The sequence below is a fragment of the Spea bombifrons genome, chromosome 8 (genome assembly GCF_027358695.1).
Source record: "Spea bombifrons isolate aSpeBom1 chromosome 8, aSpeBom1.2.pri, whole genome shotgun sequence".
Taxonomy (NCBI): domain Eukaryota; kingdom Metazoa; phylum Chordata; class Amphibia; order Anura; family Pelobatidae; genus Spea; species Spea bombifrons.
Window position 1 is genome coordinate 42,649,370 of NC_071094.1, and position 26,098 is coordinate 42,675,467.

General features: G+C 46.3%; 1 protein-coding gene across 1 annotated transcript; it reads right to left on the minus strand.

The window, feature by feature from the left end:
• Nucleotides 1–473: 473 nt before the first annotated feature.
• LOC128503898 (tenascin-X-like) lies at nt 474–25,569 on the minus strand. The gene is made up of 25 exons (XM_053474093.1): nt 25,313–25,569; nt 23,076–23,308; nt 19,240–21,522; nt 18,836–18,978; nt 17,850–18,000; nt 17,493–17,756; nt 13,675–16,224; nt 11,609–11,707; nt 10,963–11,253; nt 8,754–9,038; nt 8,113–8,385; nt 7,723–7,995; nt 7,326–7,613; nt 6,877–7,176; nt 6,586–6,708; nt 6,338–6,475; nt 6,107–6,226; nt 5,395–5,538; nt 5,113–5,243; nt 4,842–4,974; nt 2,410–2,561; nt 2,222–2,318; nt 1,975–2,136; nt 1,452–1,615; nt 474–1,296 (listed from the first exon to the last, which is right to left on the minus strand). The coding sequence occupies exons 2-25, from the start codon at nt 23,278–23,280 to the stop codon at nt 1,198–1,200; spliced, it is 8,868 nt and encodes a 2,955-aa protein (XP_053330068.1). The 5' UTR covers nt 23,281–23,308; nt 25,313–25,569; the 3' UTR covers nt 474–1,197.
• Nucleotides 25,570–26,098: the final 529 nt, after the last annotated feature.

A 26,098-nucleotide genomic window follows, 5' to 3' on the forward strand; every position in this document is an offset into this window, starting at 1 on the left:
AATTTGTATGGGGTGGGCGGTGGGCGAGGAGGGTCTACGCTCGGCTCGGATGACGGAGCCCCGTGAACCCCGAAGAAGCGGCGTTTCACCCCCGGAGACTCTGGGGGAACCCCGGAGAGTCCCCAGGAAGGATCAACGCTGGAATCATTTTGTTTTAACCCTTTCAGCGCCAAAGGACTGACCGATCTGCTATTTCCATTTTGTTCTAAACGCTTTGCCAGGATTTAATTTTTCATTTTTTTTCCTTTTCTAACTAAGCCGTGCCCCCCCCCAATAATTTCCACCAATATTTATAAAAAAAAACAACAAATAATTACAAAATAAATGAAAAAAAACCACAACCCGGCATTCCCTCTGACCTGAACCCCGCATGGCCTGTTCTCCATTAATTCGGAACTAAAATTGGGGGTCGTCTTGCTTAATGGCAAACTCTAGATCCATGGATCCTGATCGTCCAATCAAACGCACCCAGAAACATATCCCATCAGATTTTATTATAAGCAGTTTACATATATCTTCCATCTGTTTTTCTTTTCCCGTTCACTCTCTCCCCACGCTGTGCTTTTATAAAAATAGACAGTGTATCCGTTTGCTTTATATATATATTTATATTTCTGTATTGGTGGAGGCTAAAGGGTTAAAACGCAATCCCTACATACCCCGGCGGCTGCTCTGTGACGCTGTGACACTCACCTCTCACCCCTGCTTTCATGTCTGAGTTCGGTTCCTGCATTGTTTTTTATGTATTATGGATAAATTGTGTTTTTATTGTGCCTACATGTGATTTTTTTCTGGATTTTTACTAGATTTGGTCTGAATGGTTTAATGAAAAGTGCATTTTTTAGCTTATTTCTAGCCCTTATTTCATATTTCTCATTTCATTCTCGTTGCCGTGTTCCGGGTGTTCTCTGGAGTCTCCAGTTCCAGATGTCGCATTCTGCCCAGCCCTTAACCAATTGGCTTTCATGATCTCTTCCTCTTCCATTTGCTCGTCTTCGTAGATCGTAATAAGCAAATAATATGGCACTAAATTCCGATATTTATACAGTTTCGTTTTTTTTTTTGCTTTTTTGGGGGGTTTTTTGGTCTACATTTCAACCTCAATTTGTGCCCCGGCCGTGAGGACTGTGCATAAGGTTGCAGGAGGTGCCACGTTGCTTCCAGTTTTCAGTATAGTGGTTTCAGGTGGTTGGGGCTCTAAAGACGGTTCCTATTGCCCCCTCCTCTTGGACGAATTTTCATCTCGGTGAAGGGTATTGAGAACTCGAAGCCTTTCCACGTGTGCCAATTCACACCCTGTTAAAGAAAGAAATCAGGTTATCTGGAGCAAAATAGAAACCTACAATCTGCCGGCAGATCGGCCCCATTCGGCCCCCGTCTAGTCCGCCGGTTTTCCCGATGTAAAGACTCAGTTTAGATCCCCTCGCTGTTTGAGTCTGAGTGTATCTCACCTGGTGGTCCTTGTAGTTACCGTACTGTCCATTGAGGTTGGAGTAATGACAGTTGCGGTACCACCAAGCCCCGTGGTATGAAACCGCACAGGGCAGGATCCTTCTCTGTGCATCTCGGTCACGAGTAGAGAAGATCATGTTGTTGTGATAACTCAGAGAGTCCCCTGGAAGAAATGGATACGAATTTGACGACAAATAGGACCCATTTGGCCCATCTAGTCTGCTCATTATTTTCTTAAAACCCTCAGATGTATGGTGCTAGAGTGAGAGTTTGCGTAAATACATGGTGTTAGAATGAGTATATGTTAGTGAATGATGATAGAGCGTGTGTATTATTATATGTTAGAGTGAGTTTGCGTGTTAGTATGTTAGTATCGAATGAATAATTCACCCAGGCATCACTAATTCCAGGCCCACCCCTGATTGTCCCCTCACCCTCATCTCCATTACTTAATAATTAATCATTTATACCCTCATTCACGTCCCAGCCTCCCCAACGTCCCGATGTATCTGCCCCGCTGACCTGCGTTCCCTCTATAGCTCCCCAGCCGCATTCTGAAATGGCGTTTCTCGGCCTCCACGATGAAGTTGTCGTAAATCGCGTGCACGGCTTCGTCTCCGGAGCGAAGATCTACCCGTAACTCGAAGGGAGCCAGCGAGGTGATCCGGTGCAGGGCGATGTTACCTTCCGAGAGAGCGAGAGGACGGGGTTAGCAACTGAACCCAAAAAACGCTCAGCCAGGTGGGAAAGGCTCATGGCGACGGCTCACCTAACCAGAACTCCGAAGTCAGGTTTCCAAAGCCTCTCTTATAGTCATTCCAGTCTCTGTAGAAGTCTACGCTCCCGTCCATCCGTCTCTGGAAAACCTGCCGGGCGGCACAGAGGGGCATTTTCAGTATTTTATCCCAAAAGATGTAAGGCCACCCAGAATGCCTAGGGTCAGGTCTCCATACTCACTATCCAGCCCCCGCCGTCGGACTCCATGTCACAGAACACGGACAGGGTTTCTTCTTTAACGCCCCCCAGGTGTATAGTGAATACTCCGCTGTGGAGCTCTCCGTTCATCCTCTGCTCCCAGCAATCCCGAGGAAGCGGGAACCGCAGGCGCCCTACCGATGAGAAAAGGCATTTCTTAACATGGCGTTCCGTCGTTAGAATTATAATCAATCTAGGCCAACTTAAAGGGGAGGAATAATAATCACACACAGGGTCTGTAAAGCTAGCGGTACCCGCGTTTTTTTTTTCCAGATTGTGTTTTCTAGTACATTTTCCTAAACCCTGCCATAATCATTATAAAACACACATGTTATTTTGGAATAAACACCCATGAGAATGCAGTTTTGGGGCACGCCTAGAAAAAGCGCGAATAGGCAGAAGAACGCTGGGATCGAGTTATGAATCGGTCAGCGCGTGGATCGGATCCAATCGGAACATTTGCAGCACGAAAGATAAACATAAATCCGCTGATTTTTATACACCCTGCGTGTACTCGTTACTAATGGGATCGTCGCTAACAGTGAGCTTAAAATGCCTAAAAAAACATATATTTCTAACAAATCTGGGTATTCTCGGGGTTTTACCCCGAGTCTCAGAATCTTTGCCCCAATCTCGGGGTCTCAGGGCAGCCAACTCCTTCCTATTCTACACGGCTGTGATCATATATATATAAAAGACTCCCAGGATGGGTGTTTGTTCTCCCAGTGTGATATCCCTGCTTGAATGCAGGTGACTCAATTGTTTCTTTAAATTAATGGCAAGTCAAGGTTTACTTAATCATTTCTTCCAAGTTCTGGATTATCAGATGAACAAAAATAAAGGCAATTTCAGTTAAATTCTGCATTTTGGATCGCTAGTTGACTCTCTTCACTCCGGGGGCCAAGTACTTTCCTTTTGGGACAGCGATACCAAACCATTCCAATCTATAACCGCCGCGTTGGAGGCTTTTGAAGACCAAGAGGTTCCTCATCCAATTAACAGAAACATGAAGTATTGGGATATTTGGGATTTGATGGCATTCAACGAGCAAATAGTTCCAACTGGCGGCCGTTTGTAATCAGGGAAAATAATGAAAAAGATACAAAGTATGGAGAACAGAAGAACAAAGAGACAGAAGGTTCTACAGTCTCGTGACAGCGCAGATGTGAGTCCGGTCTCGTCATCTCTGGACTGACTTCTTCCAAAGAGGTTCCAGGAATTTAAATTTATTAAAGACGTCTTCCTGTTTGTCCTTCGCCAAATGTATTCTACGAGCAAAAGGCGATATCAAGAAAATCCCTGTTTCCCAGATGTCGACGAGGCAGAACCGCGCCGGTTTACAAGCTCAGGAAGTCCTCTCGACGAGACAGAATCAGAGTGCGGACCAATGCTTTTGGACGGCCGCTCCGGGGAACTTCGAGTTCCGGAACGCGCCGTTTTCTCATCTTAAAGAGACGAGACTCGACCGGAGTGGAGATCGGCATTTCCTAAACTCCCAGAATATAAAGGTCTTAATGGACTTTTAGATCTGAGCTCACCCAGAAAAAAAAACATGGTGAGCGGAGCTTTGAGTGAGACTTGAGTGCATACTCAATGAGATCAGGGAATGAACACAACTATGTTCTGTTGCTGTCTCACCACAGAGACAACACCAAGCATCTAAGATCATGTTCTACGGAGAACGTCGAGTGAGAGAGGATTCCCTCATGGAAGGAGATCTGGCTCTTCTCACTTCTAGACGTGGAGGTCCTCGTGTTAAATGTCGATGGGGCTCGGGCTCCGTAATGTTGCCCAGATGGGAAACTTGTAGGAATCAAACATTGTCTTGGACTCCCTGCAGGACGTTTAATCTAAACCAGGTCCATAGTGCGCAGCCGAATAACCTCATCGTAAAGGAACTGCCGAGGCTTTGACATCCACCAAAAACGTGGCCCCCTGGGGCAGCATCGAGGGATCCCGATTAACAGCGGTTTTATAGGAGTAATATCACTAAACTGGGGCAAATATGGCACCAGATACAGAGTAACCAACAAAGAACATGATATCAGTTCATAAGGAACTTGTTCCATTTCTCAATATGAAACTTTTCTGTAAAAACGATACATATTATACAGTCCCCCCCCTCCATATTATAAATCCCTCCCCCCTAAAAGTTTCATAAAGTTAGGGTCTACTCGTCATGATGCCGCCAATACTTATTTTTCGGCCCGTTTACTTGCCCGTTTTTCCTGCTGTGAAGACTCAAACCCTTATCACTCGTTGGTCTCGTCTTGGATTCAGGAGCCGTATGCCTGTCCCATGTATGTATAAATTCCCTCACTGTGTTAACCACTACCACTTCTGCTGGGAGGCTGTTCCACTTTATCCGCCCCAAACATGCTACCTCACACCACTGATCTCAGAAAGCCTCTCACCTGTGGTAAAGGAGGTGGAGATGGGTGCTGAGCTGGCCCCGCCATTCAGGGCATGAAGCTGAACTCTATATTGTGACAAAGGGCTGAGACGGGTCATGGTATAGGATGTAAGGTTCGGAAGAACGTGGATTTCCTGAGCGAGAGAGATAACAAGAATTAGGGCGATATCGTGAAAAAAAACACCAATGATGTAAATGGTGGATATTCACAAAGATAACATGTGGCTCATCCATCACCAGGGGCCGATATATAGGGGGCTGCTCTCTGTCACCTTTCTTTCACCCTCTGGTGTGTGATAAATTAGCTGGTAGCCGTCAGGAACGCCTTGGGGGGCTTTCCACGTGAGGAGGGCACTGCGAGCTGTGATTTGGATGGCGGACAGATCGCTGGGTGTATCCACACCTGGAGGACAAAATGAGGACTCGATTAAGTTGTAAATATAAAAAGTGCCATGGAATACAAAATCACCTGATTTACACATCCAAGGGTAATTTTACGTGGTATTCGGCTATCGACACAAGAAACGACTGATTCTGTCGCTGGCGGCACTTACTAGTGGTGAAGGAGGTGGACGATGGCCGGCTGGTCTTGGATCCTATTTTGCTTTGTATGGTTACAAAGTATTCCGTGTGAGAATAAAGGCTAGAGAGCGGGAGTTCTGTGAGGTCGCCGGGTATCTCCATCGTGATCGAGGGCACTAAGAAAGAGAGAGAGCAACATGCTGAGTACACGAGAGTCATCAAGAAGAAGCCAATAAAGGAACCTGCCCAAGGAGGAGCCCATGGCTGAACATTTTGACTGCAAGAGCTTTATCTTCTATAGAATGTAATCTGCCCATTCTTCTGCTACATTAAATTACCATCGGAGGCATAGATCTCTCTCCCCCCTACTAGACCACCAGGAGATGATATCCAGGAGGCCAAGAGCTTTCTTTTTTGGGACGCCAGGTAAAAAACAATGGATAATTGGAGGAGCATATGTCTCTCCTCCAGGATAAAGATATACCGTATATTTTAGGAGAAGGAAGGACACAAGCACTGGCTTGGACTGATGCCCCGGTGACACTATATTCATTCAGATCAGTAGGGCATGTTATCGAGATGGGTGAACCTTGCCTTAAAATATTAAAATACCTTCCCCCTCCTCTTACCATCTTGCTTTCCCGCTCAATAACTGGAGAGCAATCCTCATTAAGCCCCTCAGAAAGCCCCCAACTCCCTGACATCCACAGACAGAGGTAAGGGAACACGACGAAGCCTTCTCACCATTTTCTGCTCTATATGTAACTACGTAGCTGTCCACCGTTCCCGATGGAGGCTCCCAGCGCAGAAGAGCTGACTGCTCGCTGATGTCAAAAGCACGTAGGGAACGGGGTCCGCCACCCACTGTAACACAGACACAGCACATCAAACACTTTGCAACGCACCGCAACGTTCTACATGGAGACAAGTGTCAGACTGGGATATTTAATGCATTTAAAGGATAAACCGTTGTACCCATGGTGATATAACTGCTCAGAGGCTGGCTTTCTTCAAAACCGCGCACTGACACCACGGTGACCTCATACTTGGCTCCAGGGTTCAGGCCCTTCAACGGAGTGCTTGTTCCAACCACGCTGATGCTCTCCGGTTCCCCTGAAGTACGAAATCAAACAAGTGGGGGGGTAATGGGGTCACGTTGCCAAAGGGTCAGAGCCGGGGGCCAGAAGTGACATCATAAATACTGAAATAAGAGCAGGTCTCACCTCCCTCGGCCAGCTGATACGACACTTTGAATGTGGTTGTTTCAGCATTCGGAGGATCCCAGCTCACGACAACTGAAGTTTCCTCCACGTCGGTAAACCTCAGGTTCCGAGGGGGCTCCAGGTCTATATAAATGGCAGAGAGCAGGCTTAACTGGGAAACGTTATTTAAGGTGATTTACCAATAATCTCTTCTCTTTTCTCATTCCTACTTGCCCTGCTCCTCCAAGAGTTAGAAGAATTTGGTTTTTCTGTATAAAAAAGGGGGTAATGAAGAAAAAAATATGATATTACCCAGAGGTCCTGTCCTTCCTGTGGCTTCCAAACTGCCTTGCTCCTTTTCCCCATGGATTCCATGCAGGGTGACGGCGTAGAGAGAGTCTGGCTGGAGATCTGTAATAAGCAGCGTGCGGGACGAGCCGTCGGTTGACACTTCATTGAGCTCCTCATGCCCCTGAAGTCCGTATCGGACAACGAAAGAGTCGAACGAGCCGTCCGGAGCTTCCCAGGAAAGAAGGATGGAGTGCGGGCCGCGTGGAGAGATGTAGAGATCATCCAGGAGAGAGGAGGGCTGACCGAGAACCTCGGGATAACCTAGGAGGAAAGGGGAGGTGGGAACAAGAAGATGGTAAACGAAAGAACAGAAAACGAGAAAGAAACATAAAAAACCAAAGACGTGATAGACGGGGAGAAAGAATATAAATCATGGTGGGAACGATAAAAGATGTTGTGGAGAGTTTTACCTGTTTCGATCTCGGTGGATAAAGGTTTGCTCCTCTTCTCCCCTCTCAACCCATAAACGTTGAATTTGTACTTCCGGGAGGGTAGAAGTCCGGATACAAGGGCGCTTACGTCTCCGCCGGGTACCTGCAGCTCTCTCACACCGCCCTCTGGTTCCCGGTACTGCAGAACTATCCAGTCAAAAGGAACCTCTCCTTCCACCGTCCAGGAGAGCCTGACGGAGTCCTTCCCAACCTCGCCGGCCTCCAGGTCCGTCAGACGAGGAGAAGGAGAGGCAGGCGAAGGTTTGGCTGCAGACGTAAGGGAAAGAGAATCTTTATTATATCCAGAGAAGCTCCGCAGAGAACTTCCCACCACCTGTGGAATGTTTAGATGAATATTTATCTCCTGGCGTTTTACCTGTGCTGGTCTCTGCTATCACCCCTTTGCCTTTTTTGCCTCCTGAAATCCCATGGAGGACAAATTTGTACTTCTTCCCGGGCCTCAAATCATCAACCTCGGCCGTGCGGAGTTCCTTCTCCAGCGTAATCTCTTTGGGGTTCCCCTCCGCGTCCCGATAATAGAGAAGGAAGGAGTCGAAATCCCCGTCCTGGACCTCCCAGGAGAGGCGAACAGAGTCGCTGCTGACATCAGACACAGAAAAAGACTCGAGTCGGGGCGGCAGGGGCTTCTCTATAGGAAAAAATGAGAGATGATAGATAACATTGGGTTCATGGTCACGTGACGCAAAAGCAGTCTCTGATAGGCTGTTGCCATAGAAAGACAGATTTTTGTGGGCTGCCTTTTCACCTGTGATGGTCTCGGCTGTTACGGGTTTGCTTCTCTTCTCTCCTTGAATACCATACACAACAAACTTATACTTCTTTCCCGGCTTCAAGTCTGTGATGTGGAAGGACCTGAGATCACGTTCTAAAGACACTTCCCGAGGGTTCCCTTCACCATCCCGATAATAAAGAAGGAAAGAGTCAAAGTCTCCACCCTGGACCTCCCAGGTCAGGTGAACCGAATCACTGCGGACATCGGACACAGAGAGAGACTCCATGCGGGGAGGCTGGGGCGTCTCTACGGGAGAGGAAGAAAGGAGGGAGGAAAAGAAAGAGAAGAAAGAGAGCAAAGGGAATGGAAAAGATGTGTGAATAGATTGACCACCAACAGAAGTAGCTGAGAAACATTGACTTTGATGGCAGATGGGATATAGAGAAGTAGAACAGCCTCCCATCAGAGGTTAATACAGCGAGGGTATTAAACATGCATGGGATAGACATACGGCTCCTGAATCTAAGACGAGACCAACGACTGATTAAGGATTGAGTTTTTAAAGCAGAAATAATTGAGACTAGACGGGCCGAATGGGTCTGATCTGCCATCAAATTCTATGTGTCTCGACAGTAGTCCTTATACATTTTGGTGATCGCCATCACCTGCCTTACCCGTTATCACAGAGGTGGTTTCCGGTTTGCTATACTCCTCTCCCCATATCCCTCGAAGCTCCACCGTGTAATTAACCCCCGTAACCAGCTCCGTGACGAGGTAAGACGTCTCATCTCCATTTAGGGTCACTTCTTGACTTGGGCCTCCTGGGGGTCCGTACTGAATTAAATATGAATCGAAATCCCCATCCAGGGGCACCCACGATAAACGGAATGAATTTGATTGGACCTCTGACACCGAAATAGGGGAAAGGCGAGGAGGCGTGCCTCTATCCGGGGACGACTCTGTGCGAAGGAATGGAAATATATTACTTCGACAGAATAAATAATTCATTCGCATTTCCACCCGAATAGTGTCACTGGATATCACAATTCTGCAAAAAAAAGGAGCTCCAGAATTCTGTTACCCGGGAAAACCAAACCTAGAAAAATATAGATAATAAACGGACGCCCCATACACAAATTCCTCTGTAATCATTCATTAGAAATAAAAAATTCCATGATGTCATTGTCCCGGGTAGCTCTTGTAATCTGTTGGCCTTATCAAACCTTCGGAATTCTGGAATCCTTAAAGGTTGAGCATAATGTCAAGTTCCACTCATCAGACTCAATGTGGGAACTGAACATGCGCAGCTGCTAACAACCAACCACGCGAACCTCAAGCCGTCTGGACTGTATCAGCATATTCCGGATCACTATATGTCATAGAAAAGTTTTCTGAAGCCTGCGGCTTTCTTAGATAATAATCCCCATCAAGGGGCGCGGAGAGGAATGAGACCTACAGAATTCCCTCGCTTTAAATAGTAATCACCGAGCGGTAATAAGACACACATGGGAGCTGAAATGAAACGTGACCCCTAATGGAAGCATCACTGTTAAGTATTAGTTCTCGTTGTAACTGAGGTCTTTATACATAATCCCCGGTGTACCTGCGCTGATCGCGCGCTGATCACTAGCAGACCTTTATAACTAACTCCCGTCATCACGTCGGTGGCTGTGCAGGTCACGGCGAATTTGTAAGCCAGGAGCTTTCTTAAAAACCCTGCAATTACAGGGTAATTTTGTATCACTCCCTGATTGTGTTCTAGAATGTGGGTGCTTTCCTCCGGAGATGACATCACCCGCCAATTGTTTTCATACTTAAACCTGGCAAAGATCCACACGGGGGGAAAAAAATCCCCCTGCCTTCCGAGAGTTAACTCTTTGCCACCCAGAGTAACATGAGTTTCACTTCTAAACTTTTCCAAATTCTGTTGAACTAGAAAGTGCTGCTCCCCGGAGCAACTGCCGATTCTGCCCCCCTTTTGGTAACCTGTGGGGGGGTTTCTAGGTATATAAGGGCAGCTACTTTGTAGCAATGGAGATGTAACTCTAAAAATATTCCTACTTTGAAAATATGGAATTATGGTTCTTTCCTTCTGTGGGAACTTGTGAGATATTCCATCACTCAACCATATGGAATCATCACGAATTGTGGCATCTTCTAAGGTTCCATCTGCAGAAGCTTTGAGATCTTGAAAGCTACCATTCCGCTTATGACTCTATAGGACGTGTGAGACCCTTCGACCTTCCCTACTACAGAAATGGAAGGATCCTCCATGTTTTTCAGGGTGATCCTCTGGTCCAATTTTTGGAGAAGGCTTCTTTATGACCAAGAGGATGACCTATCGGTCTAGACAGTTACTAACTGGTCTGAAGAGAAGGGAAGGGCTTGTCCCTTTAGACAAATAGATGCTCTTTCTGGCTGTCTCCATTATGTTTGTAATCATTTGGATCACCCACCCAGTCTCCTTGGAGAGTCTAAAGCAAACTAACAGATCTAGATCTCAAAATAATGTTCAGATAACCATAAAAAAGCTCTAAAAGTGAATGACTTGACATTAAAAGATCGCTAGCGAAGCGCCACCAGATCGCTGATGAATAACCATCAGATCATTATCATGTCTCTGTCAATTCACAACCAACTCATTGCCAATCCACCGCCAAGATAGTTAACCAAGTCCAGGTCATCGGTGTGTTCCCGATCCCCGTCAGATTATCGACAGATCCCCACAAGATCACTTTCATCAAAGCTTTACCGAAACCCTCACCAGATCATCAACAAATCTCCACCAGATCAACGGACTGTGTAATGGACCAACCTCCAAACCCATGTGGTGCAGCCATATTGCCCTATTTAGCTATTTAATGATGGTGGAGGGGTTCGTACCTGTGGTCACCTCCTCTTTCAGAGGCCTAGATAACTTTCCTCCCCGCACACCATAGACCGACACCGCGTATCTCGTGTTCTGGCTCAGGTCTCTTAGGGTCACGTCTCGTTGGTTTCCAGGGACGGACGTCTCTTGTGGTCTCGTGTTGCCGGTCACGTCCTCGTATCGGACCAGGAAGGAATCGTATACCCACGGCCTGGCCTTCCACACCAGGGAGACGCTGTCGCTTGTTACATCTCGCACCTGTAGGGCCCCCATCTGAGCCACCGGCCCCCGGGGTCTTTGAGTCGCTGCAAGAAGAAGACGGATTTACTGTCAAATTTGACGTGAAAATTATGATGATATTATTCCCAGAGACGATGACGCCGTGACCTCTTTTTACATCTTTGGACTGTTATTATTGGGATCTGATGATTTAAAGACTATTTTAATCCAAACAATGACCTATTTATTTTATTTGGTTTATTAGAACAAAATGAGATAAACCAGGTTTTTGTCAATGCCGATTCTACATTGCCGTATACATTGCTGGGGGTTATTACTGTATACAGCGCTGGGGGTTATTACAGTTTACAGCGTTGGGGGTTATTACAGTATACAGCATTGGGGGTTATTGTTCCCGTTGGACTTCACCCTTTAAATTACCTGGTGGATCTTTGCTAGTGAGCACTTCTTGGGTTGGTGAAGCCGTTGGCTGAACGGTTGTCTCATCGATGTCGGCCGGGGAAGCTGTGGGCGTCACGGCTGTGAGTGTAAAGAGACAGTGAACACTTGGGGGTCTTACCCAGCGCTTACAAGCCCCCAAATTTATATTTCCACATTCTATCACCTCCCCGGACAAATACCCTTCTTCCCTTCTCTCTTTTCTCCACTCCTCAATTTCCACACTTGCCCCCCTATAATTACCCTCCCACTCATCACATGCCCCCACATGCAGAACTGTGCACGATCGCATGCTTCAAAGCAGTCCGTATGCATCTTGGTGTAGTCCGTGTGAAACCAGATCTACACGCTACACACATGCATACAAACCATACATAAAGTATATATATATGCAGCATATATACGAGATAATATGTATAAATATATGTGCCGAGGGACTATACAAACAAAAAACATAGGACACACACATATATAGCGAAGAATGACAGAAAGATCTGTCATTAATATATATATCATAATCACATTCGCCCCTCCATGTAATCGAATGCCGCCATCCAATGGAAAATACACATGCATGATTTTATTTACCCGTGTAAATACGTACGAGCATATATACGGTATATATGTTGTGGTAACAGATAAATATTATTGGTATCGACTATATCTCCAGCCAATGTCCAGATAAAAAGATCTTCATTTATAGCCAAAGAGCCGAGAGTTCTAAGAATAGCCAAGAGTCACATGGCCTGTATGGAAAATGGCGGCCTTCGTGGTTTGTCCACAACATATATAGGTACACAGATCAATAAACACGCACACACACAGACATACATATTTATACACACGCCATTCTTTCCCAGTATGATATATATATTTGCGTTCACATTGCCTGAAGGGTAAAGGTGTTATCAGCAGGTCAGGTGCGGTGCCTTATTGCCAAACGGTGTGTGGACAACGAGCAGCAAAGGGAGAGAGATGCCTGTGAGGTAAAACTGTGGAATTATTAATTTGTAAGTGGTGGAACTATAAAAAAAAACAGAGAGAGAGAGAGAGAGAGAGAGAGAGAGAGAGAGAGAGAGAGAGAGGTGGCGAAATGGAGAGAACATGGACAGGAATGTAGACAGTGAGGTAAAGAGGAATTGAAAGACGGAGATGATAGAGAGGGTCTTGAAGAGATGGTGACATTAAGGAAGAGATCTAGATATTGTGAGAGAGAGAAGGGAATGGTGGAGGAACCAATCAACAAAAGCGAGCAGAGGAAGGAACAAGAAGACGGGTGATGGAGATGAAGAGAGAGACTCGAGGAAAGGTGGCTACAGAGCAGGGACAACCTGGTAAGTGGTCAAACATAGGATAAAGTCAGTTGGAGCAGAAATATGGAAGACCATGAACTCAACTGCCAGTGGACAATAAGTGGTTCTGAACCACATCTACTGGTGGAAGCGAGCTTAAAGCCAAAGGAAATGGAAAAGGAATGGAAATGCTAGCGACCATGGTATGGTTTGTGGTGGCCATATGTGTAATTCTGGCTTAATAGGGAATAAAAAGATTGCACTCCAATTGTCTGCTTCCAACCGTTACTCTCGCCCGTCCACCAACTAAGAAGCATGAAGAAGATAGGGAAAGATTAGAAATAAAAAGGAATGAGGAGGAGATCACGGAAAGAAATGTTTTTAGATGAGGTCATAGAGAGTCAGGAGGAAATAACAAGAGAAAAGAGAAAACAAAGTAAGTCAATGGCAGAAACATATGGGTAAAAGAAAAAAGAACGAGAGTAAGAAGGAAAAGGTAGGTATGGAAATGGAAGGCTTCCAATGGTACACTGACCTACAATGGAAAGAAGATAAAGTGAGTTCATAACCCTCTCCTACCATAAGAAAGGTTTCTCTCCTTTCTACCATGGTGACAGGGCAATAAAGGATCTGGGTGACCACAGAAAGGTACAGACTTTAGTGAAGGGTGGTGGTGAAAGCAGGGAGGGCAGTGAACAGCCAGTAGGGTATCAAAGCTTTCCCTTTCCCGACCAGTGTTGTAGAACCAGCTGGTACCTGTGTCAGCCACCAGTGAGTAGGATTTGGATGAGTGGCCCTTCACCATCCCATGAAGATCAAATCTGTAGCTGGTCCCTGGTTCTAATCCCTCGATCACCACCTGTGTGACACCTCTTTCCACCTCCACCTTGCGAGGAATAATCATAGCAGTTGATGACAATGGGTGATAGAGTATCATCACCTTGTCCCAAAGAACCCCAAGACCCTCTAGAGATATGACAAGGCTGGTGAAATTTCTTTGTAAAATGGTGGGCCTGCCTGGTCGCACAATTCCTGGCACTTTCACGGAAATGGGAGTTCTTGGTGGTTCGTTTTTGCTTTGATCTTCCACAGAACCCTCATTTCTGTTGGCAGCCACTGTCGATTCTTCACTTTCTTGGTTTCTTTCCTCCTGAAACTGAGATCTTCTTTCTTCATTGGTCTGTGTTCCTGAAAAGCTCCCATCTATAAGGTGTTTATTCCTCCTTTCCCCTTCTCCCTCTGTTGCTACGTCTTGTCCTACGTCCTGGTTTAGTTCTACTAAGGTATTATGGAGGTTTCTTTCTGTTTTAGGTGCCCCATGATCTCCTATATCTTCTATCAAGAGTTTCTCTTCACTCTCGTAATTTGGAGGCCCATCCCCCCTTTGTTTAAGTCTATTTTCTAGATCCAAAGGAGATAAAGGATTAAAATCATTCTCTTCTTGATTGGCATCAGGGTTATAATTATATTTTGGGATGCCACGTGTATTAGAAGGTGGCTCACTTTTCTTATCAGGTTCTCGTGTGGAACTGTCCTGTATTCCAGGGATCACTCTGGATTCTCCAACACTGGCATTCAGGACATTTATCACTGTCCTTCCTTCTAAATCAGAATCTTGTCCATGCACTTTAGGTTTTGTGATTCTCTCTTCATCCGCCTTCCACTCTTGCTCGTTTTCAGCAGTCGTTGACTTCTTCGGTGGTGGTAAACTTTTATGTGTTTCCCTACTTTCAGTATTATCTAAAATGTTTTTGGAAGCCATAGTATCTGAGTCATCTTCAGTTGCTTCTCCGTTATGGTCTTCTGGAGCATCTCTTGTTTTCAAGCCATCTTCTTCTTTAAGGGTAGAAGCGGAATGTTGGGTTCTTAGTCCAGATGGTAGTGGTGAGTCTATTTCTCCTAAAGCTTCTACCCTTCCTAGATTGCTCATCTCTGGATTGAGTAGATCATGCATGGGGGTCTTTGTTTTTTTGCCTTTACCCACCAAGGCTGATGTTTCGTGTATGTCATCGGTAACATTTCCCAAATGGACAACATTGTCCTCCATCGCTGATAGTCCTACGTTCCCTTGCATTCTCGATGCTCCAATGGGCTCTGCGTTTCCTTTTGCCCCTGGTGTCTTTTGAGGAAGGCGGTCATACACCATCCCTGTGAAAGTATCAGGCTTATGTCTCACCAGGTAAAGGAATATGGCCCTGGCCACTGTTTCCACTGTCTGATTCACCCTTAAAGGGTAAGATGTGGCCCGCAAATAACTCTCTAAACGTTGAATAAAAGTCCCATTGAATAAAGAGAGCTTCTCGGGTAGGTTTTCAATAACGGTCCTCAAGTGTTTTCCTGCAAATATTGGTCTTTTTGGGGTTTTCGTCTCATTCATACCCTTAACTCTATTAGAAATGCCATCTGTATCCCTATGCACTATTGTCTCATTGCGGACCTCCTCATTATCTTGATTTCCTTGTTTCCTTCTGGTGATGCTCACAACCCTACTTATGGTGGTAATGATCTGCCTAGATTTGCTGCCATATCTTGGGTCACCATCACCAGTATCGTCAATGTCATGATTACTTTCAACGGCTGTTTCTGGTTCAACATCTGGACTTGACTCTTTTCCAGGCAAATGCAGGTTGGAATGGATGTCTTTATTTTGTGAGGGCCTCTCCTGATGAGTCCTTGGTCCATGCTCCTCAGAGGATACAGTCATCCTCCTGGTGGATAAAGCATCAAGGGGGGTTTCTTCAGAAGTCTCGGTGAGTCCATCTTTTCCACTCTCTGGATATTTATAGTGATGGTATAAGTCCTCTGGGGATCCAATATGTGTTATGTTCCTTGTAACAATCCATCTTTCGACTTTGCCACCGGGTATCTTTACTCTTGTTCCAGTCAATTCATCATCCCCAGTGTCTCCCTCTTCTACCACATGGGTCACCACTTCGCTTGTAGACTTATTTTGTGGTCTCCTCTCATCAAAATCCACACCTTCATCAATGACATCGGCCACACTTCCATCTTCATGGTAGATGGTATGATACGTCTTGATGATGGTGGTCTTTGTTCTTGTGGTGTGGATCACTCTACTCCCTTTTTGGTTTTCTGTATCCATGTCTTTTGTCTCGTCTGTATGAAAGCTCTCTTCTTGACCCTCTCCATGAGAACCTGATGTCCTATTTGATGAGGGATAAGACTGATGTCTCTCCTCTGTGGATATTACTTTCTCTTGTCTGCTAACAATTTTGGAGTCCTTTTCAGGTCCACGAGCCCTGATTTCATCCTCAACATCCAGATGTTTTCTCTCCTTCTGAACAGCTAACAAAGAGAAAAGTTATCCATTCATAATCAGTCTTTGGTGTGAGGATAAGACAAAACGTTAACATTAGTATTAGAACCTTTTAAAAGATAGGCTTGGCTGATAATGAGTTTTTTAGCACAGGACTTTAAATAATCATGGGATTTGATATAATCAGAAATATTTATATATTTTTTTTATATGACTATGTTTTAAAGAGGTCAGCTCTGTAGTATCACCGAATCAAAGACTAGATCTGAAGTCATTCTTTCTAATAATAGGAAGATAAACAAAGTCAGTGGAGTTTTCATATTTTTGGAATGTAAATCAGCTTTTTTTTTTAAGGTGGTCATCTGCTTTATATGCTGGATTTACTGAGAGGGTGGTAGATAAGTGGAACAGCCTCCCAGTAGAAGTGGAAGAGGCTAATACAATCAAGAAATGTAAACATGCATGGGATAGGCATACGGCTCCTGAATCTAAGACGAGACCGATTAAGGTCTCTGACTGATTAAGGTTTGAGTCTTTACAGCAGGAGAAACGGGCGACTAGACGGGGGCCGAATGTGTCTGACCTGCCGGCAAATTCTTTCTATGTTTCTATGATCTATGAGCTGGTATTGGGATGAAACAAATGTAAAATGGCATAAAGGTCAACTGACAGAGTTAAAAGTTAAACTATATTCAGAAACTGAAGTTTATCCTGCCACCAGATTTAATCAAGATAAAGATCAGGAATTTGCGTTGGGTGCTGAAATAGTAAAAAAAAAAAATTAAAATAAAAAAGAGAAAAAGGTTTCAGGTTAATAATTCTTTAAAATCCAGTGGGTTCCTCGGAGGATCTTCGCTAGAAAAAAAAGACCAAAAAAAGAGAAAAATATATTGAGGGTTATTTCATTTTTTCAATGACGGACTCCAACGCACATCCACATCCCCTAAACGAGACTTAAGAATAAATGGCTGTTCGCTGACATCGACCCCGGGAATCCGCCGCTGCGACACTGATTACGGAGACGCGTCTATGGTTGGAAGCCATCGCGGATTCCATGTAGATAACGTATCAATCCCAGCCTCTCACTAGGAGGATAAGCTTCAAGGCTTAAAAGTGCCCGTTATTTTTTCACGGGGGATAATTTCCCTGCCATAGTTTATCTCAGATATACAAGAGACACTTTTAATAATATTTCTCATCCTCGTCTTGCTAGTGTTTCAATCGTTCACCGTCACCCTCTGTTTTTCCATCCCCTCTCTCTCTCTTTCTCGCTGCCCCTCGGTCTCCCTCACGTTACCTGTTTTTGCCGCGGTCTCCGTCCCGTCGCTCTGCTGCTGCCCCCTCTCGGCTCTCAGGACCACCGCGTACGTTGTCCCTTCTTCGAGTCCCGTGACCCTCACCCTGTCCCCCTTCCCGGGCACCTTTAGCCTCCTCTCCTTGCCGCTGGGGGCTATCAGCGTCACAAGGTATCTGTCGGGCTGAGACTGCGGCCGATCCCATCTCAGCACGAAGGAAGAGGTGCTGATATCTGTCACTCGCAGTCCACGGGGGGTTTCAATCTCTAATAAAGGGGGCACAGAAAATGTTATAACAAGTAACCAGCGACAAATACTCACCGGCGGCACCCATCACACTCGCTCGCTCACTCACTCACTTGTAACGGCTGTAATGGACGTATCGGGGCCCAGGGTCTGTCCCTTGCGAGGTTGGACGGTCACGGTGTATTCCTCCCCAGGAGCCAGGCCCGTTTGACGGTACTTGGTAAGCGAGCCATCGACCGTGGTCCGTATCAAACCATTCTCTTTCTGGAACGCACCAAAATGAGTGTCAGCTCTTCTCGTACACAGCCAAAAAACGTGGATAAATCAGATTAAGAGCCGGAGATAAGAGACTGGAAACCATGTTCGAAGACAGAGCGAGAGTTCAAGCTTTCCACGCCGATAAATCATTCTGCAAAACCCCAGAGAGGATCGTGACTCAACCCCACTATTTGAAGCGAGAAGATGTTTTTGCCGAGGGCCGTAACTTAGTCACCAAACTTCTTTTGAGACAATGTCCAGGATTTATCGGGCCTGCGTTGCCAACGGTTTATTTATTACCGTTCTCTTGGGGTGGCCGGCGCTGCAAATATTTAGAAGTTGCGCTAATAGCCAAACAATCTGGCTCTGATCAGCAGGGAGGGAAAGAAAAAAAATGATCGAACCATCCCTCGAGACCCTCGAAGCCAAAGACACGCTGTACTCGGAGGCAAAACAGTAGAGTCCGCAAGGACCGTAGCGTAATACATCGAAAATAACATTTTATATCGCGCGATATTAAAAAAAAGCAAAAAAACAGAATTAACATTTGATTTCCCGTCTTCTGACGAAGGGAGAGGGAAGAATCCCAGCGACTACATGGAGCCAATAATCCTGCGTCAAATCATCATATGTAGAAAGATCGTTCTATAACCCGCCACAATCTGTACATTAAAGAGTTAATAAGGACGTTTTTTACCCAGTTTCTTTCATAAATCTCTGGGTTATGTTATATACACAACTTCTTCTCAGGGGATACATGAGGCTCACCCCGTTTCCCTAACGATGCGTTCTGGAGGGTCTAGAACCCTATTTATCCGGAAGCGTTCCTTGCGTTACATACCTTGGCTTTAAAGGAGACGTCGTATGAATCGGGGGGGGTCTGAGGGTCGTCCCATTCCACGGTCATCGCCGTCTCTTCCTCTGACGTCACGCGCAGGCCGGTGATTGCCGTGATTTCCGTGATTTCAGTGATTTCAGTGATTACTGGGGTACAAAGACAGATGCGGCAAAAGTCATGCAATTAGCTAAATTGTCCCCAAAAAATGACCATTCTGGACACTTTTGGTTTTTTTGTAAGCCTTGCCTGTTATAGAGAGGTCGGTCTTAATGCCTCTCCGTGGGGTATTATTCAAACATGTTCCCCCCGACCTCCTTGTCTAGGGCACTTATATCGATAAAGATAATAACTAATCTTTCATATAATTTTTTTGTATAGGTTCTAGAGCATTGCTCTGGAACACTCACCCTGTCCGCAGTCTGCGCCTTCATACCCCTTCTTGCACGCGCAGATCCCGTTGAGGCATTTTCCTCGGCCGTTGCAGTTGGCCGGGCAGGTTCTGGCTCCGCAGACGGGTCCCCCGAAGCCCGGACTGCAGACGCATTTTCCGTTCACGCACTGTCCGTTGTCGTTACAATTTTTGGGGCAGGCTCTGGACGAGCAATCTGGACCCGTGTATCCGGAATGACAGACGCAGGCTCCATCCTCGCAGCGGCCGTGAACGTGACAGTTATCTGGACAGGTTCTAGAGGAACAGTCGGGGCCGGTGTATCCGGTATCACAAACACACACCCCGTCGTCACATCTGCCGCGGTCTTGACAGTTATTTGGGCAAGCTCTAGAACCACAGTCTATTCCTGTGTATAGAGAATCACAAACACACACGCCGTCAACGCACTGACCCCGGTCGGTGCAGTCATTGGGGCAGGTTTTGGATCCGCAGTCTGGACCCTCATATCCAGAATCACAAATGCACTCTCCATCGGCACACTGACCCCTGTTGTGACAGTCATTGGGACAAGTCTTGGTTCCACAGTCTAGACCGGTGTATCCAGAATCACAGATACAGTCTCCATCATCACAAGCTCCATGGTTCTGACAGTCGCCCGGGCAGGTTTTGGATCCACAGTCTAGGCCGGTGTACCCAGAATCACAGATGCACTCGCCATCTTGACACTGGCCATGGTTGTTGCAGTTATTTGGACAGGTTTTGTATTGGCAGTCTAGCCCCCCATATCCAGAATCGCAGACACAGGCGCCATCTTGGCACTGGCCTCGGTCGAAGCAGTCGTTGGGACAGGCCATCGATCCGCAGTCCAAACCGGTATAACCGGGATCGCAGATGCACACTCCATCTTGGCACTGGCCTCGGTTGAAGCAGTCGTTGAAGCATGTTTTGGATCCACAATCTAGACCGGTGTATCCATAATCACAAACGCACACGCCGTCATCACACTGGCCCTGGTTGCTGCAGTCGTTGGGACATGTTCTAGATCTACAATCCAGGCCGGAGTACCCAGCGTTGCAAACACAGACTCCGTCTTCACAGAGGCCTTGGTTGTTACAGTTTCTGGGGCAGGTTTTGGAGCCACAGTCGGGTCCCGTGTACCCCGGAGAGCAGACGCAGGTCCCCCTAACACAGCGCCCGTGTTTGTTACACCCAACTGGACAGCTCCTCGTCCCGCAGACTGGTCCAGCAAACCCAGCGTGGCACACGCACCTGCCGTTCACGCACTGCCCGTTTCCGCTACAGTTCTTCGGACAAGCTCTAGATCCACAGTCTGTTCCGGAATAACCGGGGTTGCAGATACAGACTCCATCTTCACATCTGCCTCGGTTGGAGCACTTGCTCGGGCACGCTCTGGACCCGCAGTCCGGCCCGATGAATCCAGAATCGCAAACGCATTCTCCGTCCTCGCAGCGGCCTCGGTTGTGGCAGTCGTCGGGACACGTTTTCATCTCGCAGTCTGTCCCCGTGTAGCCTGGATCACAAACGCACTCCCCGTCCTCGCATCGGCCATGTCTCTCACACGCCTCAGAGCAGACTCTGGTTCCACAGTCCGCCCCGACGAATCCCGCGTCACACACGCAGACCCCCGACACGCAGCGCCCCTGCTCGTTGCAGTCCTCCGGGCAAGTCCTTGAGCTACAATCTTCTCCAGAAAAGCCAGCATCACAAATACAGACCCCGTCTTCACATCTGCCGTTGCCCTGGCAGTTGTTGAGGCACATCCTGGAGCTACAATCATCACCCCCAAACCCAGAATCGCAGACACAGACCCCATCTTCGCAGCGGCCGCGGTTCAGACAGTTCCTGGGGCAGGTTCTAGATCCGCAGTCCACGCCGGTAAATCCAGAAGCACAGATGCAAAGTCCGCCCTCGCATTTACCCCGATTCAAACAGTTATTGGGGCAAGTTCTAGTGCCACAGTCCAGACCGGTAAATCCAGGGTCGCAAACGCAAGCTCCATTTTCACATTGGCCCTGGTTCTGACAATCGTTCGGGCAGTCTTTAGAGCCACAATCCAAGCCGTAGTAGCCTTCAAAGCAGAGGCAGCGGCCATTAACACATCGGCCCTGGTCATTACAATCCTCCGGGCACGTCTTCAGTTGGCATCTGTCGCCCATATAGCCATCCTTGCACTGGCACTGCCCATCAACGCATTCGCCATGAGATTCCCCTCCGCAGCCCCCGGGACAGTCTTCCAATCCCTGCGGGCAAGGGGGGGATTTCAGACTGGAGGGGTCATCTGGAAAAACAAAAATGGACGGGGTGGGAGAGGTTATTGGAGAGAAAACGCGTGATGAAGGTAAGAGTTCGACGGAGTGGAACAGCGGGAAGGAGAAACGCGTAGAGGAAAAAGAAAAAAGAGCAAGGAGACGAGAACGAGAAAAAGGAAAACGGCAGAAATGACAAAAAGTACATAAATCGCAGAAGGTCGGATAAAAGGAGAAAGGGTTAATTACACAAGAATGTGGTAGAATACGAAATATCAACAGAATGCCAAATTCTTTTAGAGGAAGGGAAGCTTCGGCTTTTTACAGTAAGGGCAGTAAAGTTGGAGGATTCGCAGAGTAAGAACTTTTCTGGAAATGCCTCTTTTTCGAGTAAAAATTTCCAGAGGCAGATTAACCCCGCGACAACTGGACGGTAGGGTTTCGTTCCGCAGAACAGTGATGGGGGTCTTCACGGGGCAGACTAGGGGGTCCAGCTAAGGCTAGGGGGAGCGGAACACCAACGCCATCAATTGAAATAACTCCTTTTTTTATATCCCTATCCCCAGGCCGTAGGAGTAAGGTCTCGTAGGAGTAAAGTGTCCGTTTATCAAGGAATGTTGTTTGCTTGTTTTTTTGGATCAACAAGATGGGAATTTAGAAAAAAAAATCTTTTTTTCTCGTTTTTTTTTTCTTTTTCTTAAAAAAAAAAGCATGACTAAGCATGTAACTATGCAAAGTGCCTGGCCACTCGAAGCTGCCCGAAAAGCCAAAATCTAGGGGCTTATTAATCATAAAATCTTCTATAAAAGAAACCCATTTTCATTTATTTACAAAAATTTGTTTGTTGATAAAACACAAGGGTTTTTTGGGGGAAAAAATGTCACTTTAGAGAAATTAGATTAGATTTTGATCCGTATCCACCGCATAATCGCATAAAAATGTGAAAAGTCATTAAAAACATTTAAGTCACTAACAGGGATAAACATAATCCCTCGGGGTGAAATAAATCACTCGGCTAAGAGCGATCTTTAAAGAAAAGCTGGAAACTGGCGCGGATGTGAAAATGGGGGTTTTTATCTCCTCCTCCCACCGAAAAAAAAAACACCTGAATTCAGTCCAATAACTGAGTATTTCTTCAGTCTGTGATTTTGGATAAACAGCGTTTTACGACTCCAAAGGGAAGGAGCGATTGTAAGCGGCTAATGCCAAAAATTGACTAAAACCGTCCTTGTTATACCCAAAAAAAAGCTTCAAAGTTCCATAACGGAGCTTAAAAAGGACGTGACATCTGGAGACAACGAAGATGTTACTCCTTATTGTCTTATATGGCGCCGTCATATTCCGTAGCGCTGTACAATGGGTAAACAGGACAATTTACCTACAGAAACAAGAGTTTAGGAGGTTCTTGATCATAGGAGCTGACAATCTAGTGGTCGGCCGGCCGGCAGCCTCACACTGCACAGCTGCTCCGATCGTTGTACAGCACTGCGGCATATGATGGCGCTATATACACGAAGCGTAATAATATTGACGCAGATTTGGGCACGGCGGTATATAGTGATACTGAGTAATACGTCGGACTCACCGGCACCGGTCTGCGGGTTCGCACAGCACGGGGGGCTGCATTGCCCCTTTATGTCCCGTACTAATTTTTCCAAAATTTCCAGGCGTTTGAGCAGGACTCGGATGCCTCCTGAATCTGGGCAATCGGCCGGGGTTCTGGACGGTGGAGCGGGGAGGGAGCCCCGGAAACAGAGGGCAAACAGGCACAGAGCGAGGAGAGGCAGCATCGCGATGAAGGAGGGAGAGCTGGATCACCTGGGGGAGAATAAAGAGATGAGCTGCGGGCAGTTACAGACTATTACAGAACACCCAGATCCCACGCAGATCCCACGCAGATCCAATACAGATCCCACGCAGATCCCACGCAGATCCCACCCAGATCCCACGCAGATCCCATACAGCAACGCTACTGACCCGTAGAACATACATGACCCTGCAGAGCATTACTCCCAGACAGAACATGCAGAGCATTATACCCACGAGGACCGCGCAGAGCCATGAGCTTCAGATCGTTTCAGGAGAGAAGGAGCAGGGCATCGCTTTCGTGGCGGCCCTGGAGGAGAATTACCTCCTGCCTCTCCATCGGGGTTTCTGTAGGAACATTCCCTGATCTAGAGTTCCTCTCAATTAGTTTCCTATCACTTGGACGTATCTGACCAGGGCGACCCAGAAGACTACGTTGGCCACGGCAAAGCCCAAAGCTGCTGGGGACCACGGTGTCTCGAGACCTCCAGAGAGGGACCTCCACCGGGCTTCATGAAGGTTCTTCACCACGAATGGATCCAAGTGGAGCCTTTATTCCAAATACGTTTCATGGGCTCTCCAGATGCCCCCTATTTCCCCAGCTACTAAATGACCCAGAAGCCGATAACCCAGAACGCTCGCGCCGATTGCGTAGAGTAGTCAGACTAGAACCACAGAAGCCGACGGGTGGAGGCGTCCATTGTCTGCCCAAGAGGAGCCGGAGGAGCTGGAGCTCGGCAGAAACCGCTTACGGATAACGAATTCCTCGGACTGGCTGCTTTTCCTCGCGTTTGCTGAATCTTAAGGGGCTCTGATCCAGAAAACCTTTACATTTTTTTATTTTTTTAAAAGAATTAGTCGGTCCAAAAAATGGACCGACTAATGATCACCCAATCAGGAAGAGGAGATTACGTGCCTGACGGGTAGTAAATATGTGACATTATCCAAGGGTTCAATAGAGATCCAGCTACCTCTAGTCTAGAACCTCGCGTGAGGATTGAAAAAGCGTTGATCTAGAATTTTATGATATGCTTAATGCTCAACATCAATACGTTAAAAAATCTAGATTCCAATCACTCGCTCTCCAGCTTTTATGGGGTTGGAGTAACTTTAACAGAGTATTGGGAATTCCAGACCTGCTTCTGGTTACGGGGGTTAAATCCAGAAGACTTTATAGAATTGATGCCCTGGGAGCCCCTTTCCCATTCACGCTCAATCCAGTTCCTTCGGGGGGCTTCGTTATAAGGGTCTGCATCATTACACGGGTATCGGCTCGTAATATAACGGGAACGAGGAGGATTTGCGTCACTTTTCGAGGCTATCCAGAATTTATCCAATGCAGAATTAAATTATCTGGTGTAAATTCAGCGTAATTCTCCAATAAACCCGCAAAATTGATAAAAGACATAAAAAAATGTAATAAAATTTCTCATGTGCTAATCCCAAAATCTTAAATTTAATTTTGGGTTATTTCCATCACTTCTAGAAGCTATCCAGAATCTATTCAATGCGGAATTAAAATACCTGGCATGAATGTAACTTCATTCTCAATAAAAACAATAAAAAAGACATAAAAACTGCAATAAATGGTATCTCATTGATAAAATGATAAAATGTATCAAAACGATTAATAAAACCACAAAGCGATTCTAGAATTATCTCAACTCGAAACGCAAAAGAATTCCGTAACATATAAGCTTCCTAAAAAATAGAACTTTGCCGATTCTAGATTCTTTTCTAGACCCCCTTCCATTCAAATTCTGTTTTTCATTCACAAACGTCATTTACTTCTTAGGATACAATGTTCATTCATGTCGAAAATGTTTTTTTGGATTTTTTTGTTACGCTACCCTCTTTAAATATTATTTATCGGGTTATAGATCACTAACGATCCGTATTTCCAGCTACGTCTACATAGAAAAAAAAAAGGGAATGTATTTTAGAGTTTAATAAGCAGATCTTGCGTTCAATTAAAAGAACCAGATAATAAGGTAGGTATCTTGGGGGGGCACTCACCTGTTGTAAAGGCAGGTAGGGTTAGGATGGTCTGCGTGCAGCCAGCTTTGGGGTGCAGGCGAAGCACACTCCAATGTTCTTGTATGAGGTTTCTGGATCTCCTCTGAGCCGGTCCTTCTGTCTCCAGAGTCAGCCCAGCAGTTAGTTGGCTCCGTGTGTGTGTGTGTGAATGAGGACGGATGGAGCTCTCCTCTCTGCTCTCCGTCTGTCAATCTGCCCTTCTAACAACGACTCCCCAGCTCCGTGTAGCTCCGGGGTGACTGACACATGGAGAGAGTGAGGCAGAGAGAAGGGAGGGCGAGATATGTCCAAGTTATGATGTCATGGCAAAATCCTGATGCACATCTGTAATGACATCAGTTCATCTTGCACTCCTCTGTCTTGTTCTCTCGCTCCTTCCCCCTTTCAGCACTTCTCATTCTCTCCACTTTCTATTTCAACCCCTTCTTTTTTTCTCAACATTTTTCTAGTATATTCTTCCACTTTTCGCCTCCTCATCTATCCTCCTTTCCACTTTTTATCTCTCTCATTCATCCTTTAACTCTTCAATAAATCCCTCAAATCCCCCCCCTGTATTCCCTCTTTATCCTCCTAATATTTATTCCTTTTTCCTCCCCAATTCCTCTATACCCTACCTACGTCCATCTCTCCTCACCAGCATGGATCCTTCCATCCCAAGGTCTCCCTCTTATCGTGCCTCCCCCTCCTCTCTGCCTTATCAGTCTGTAGACTTCCCTTTCTCTCACCCTAAATCACCCAAACCCTGCAGCCTGTATCCTGCTTTTT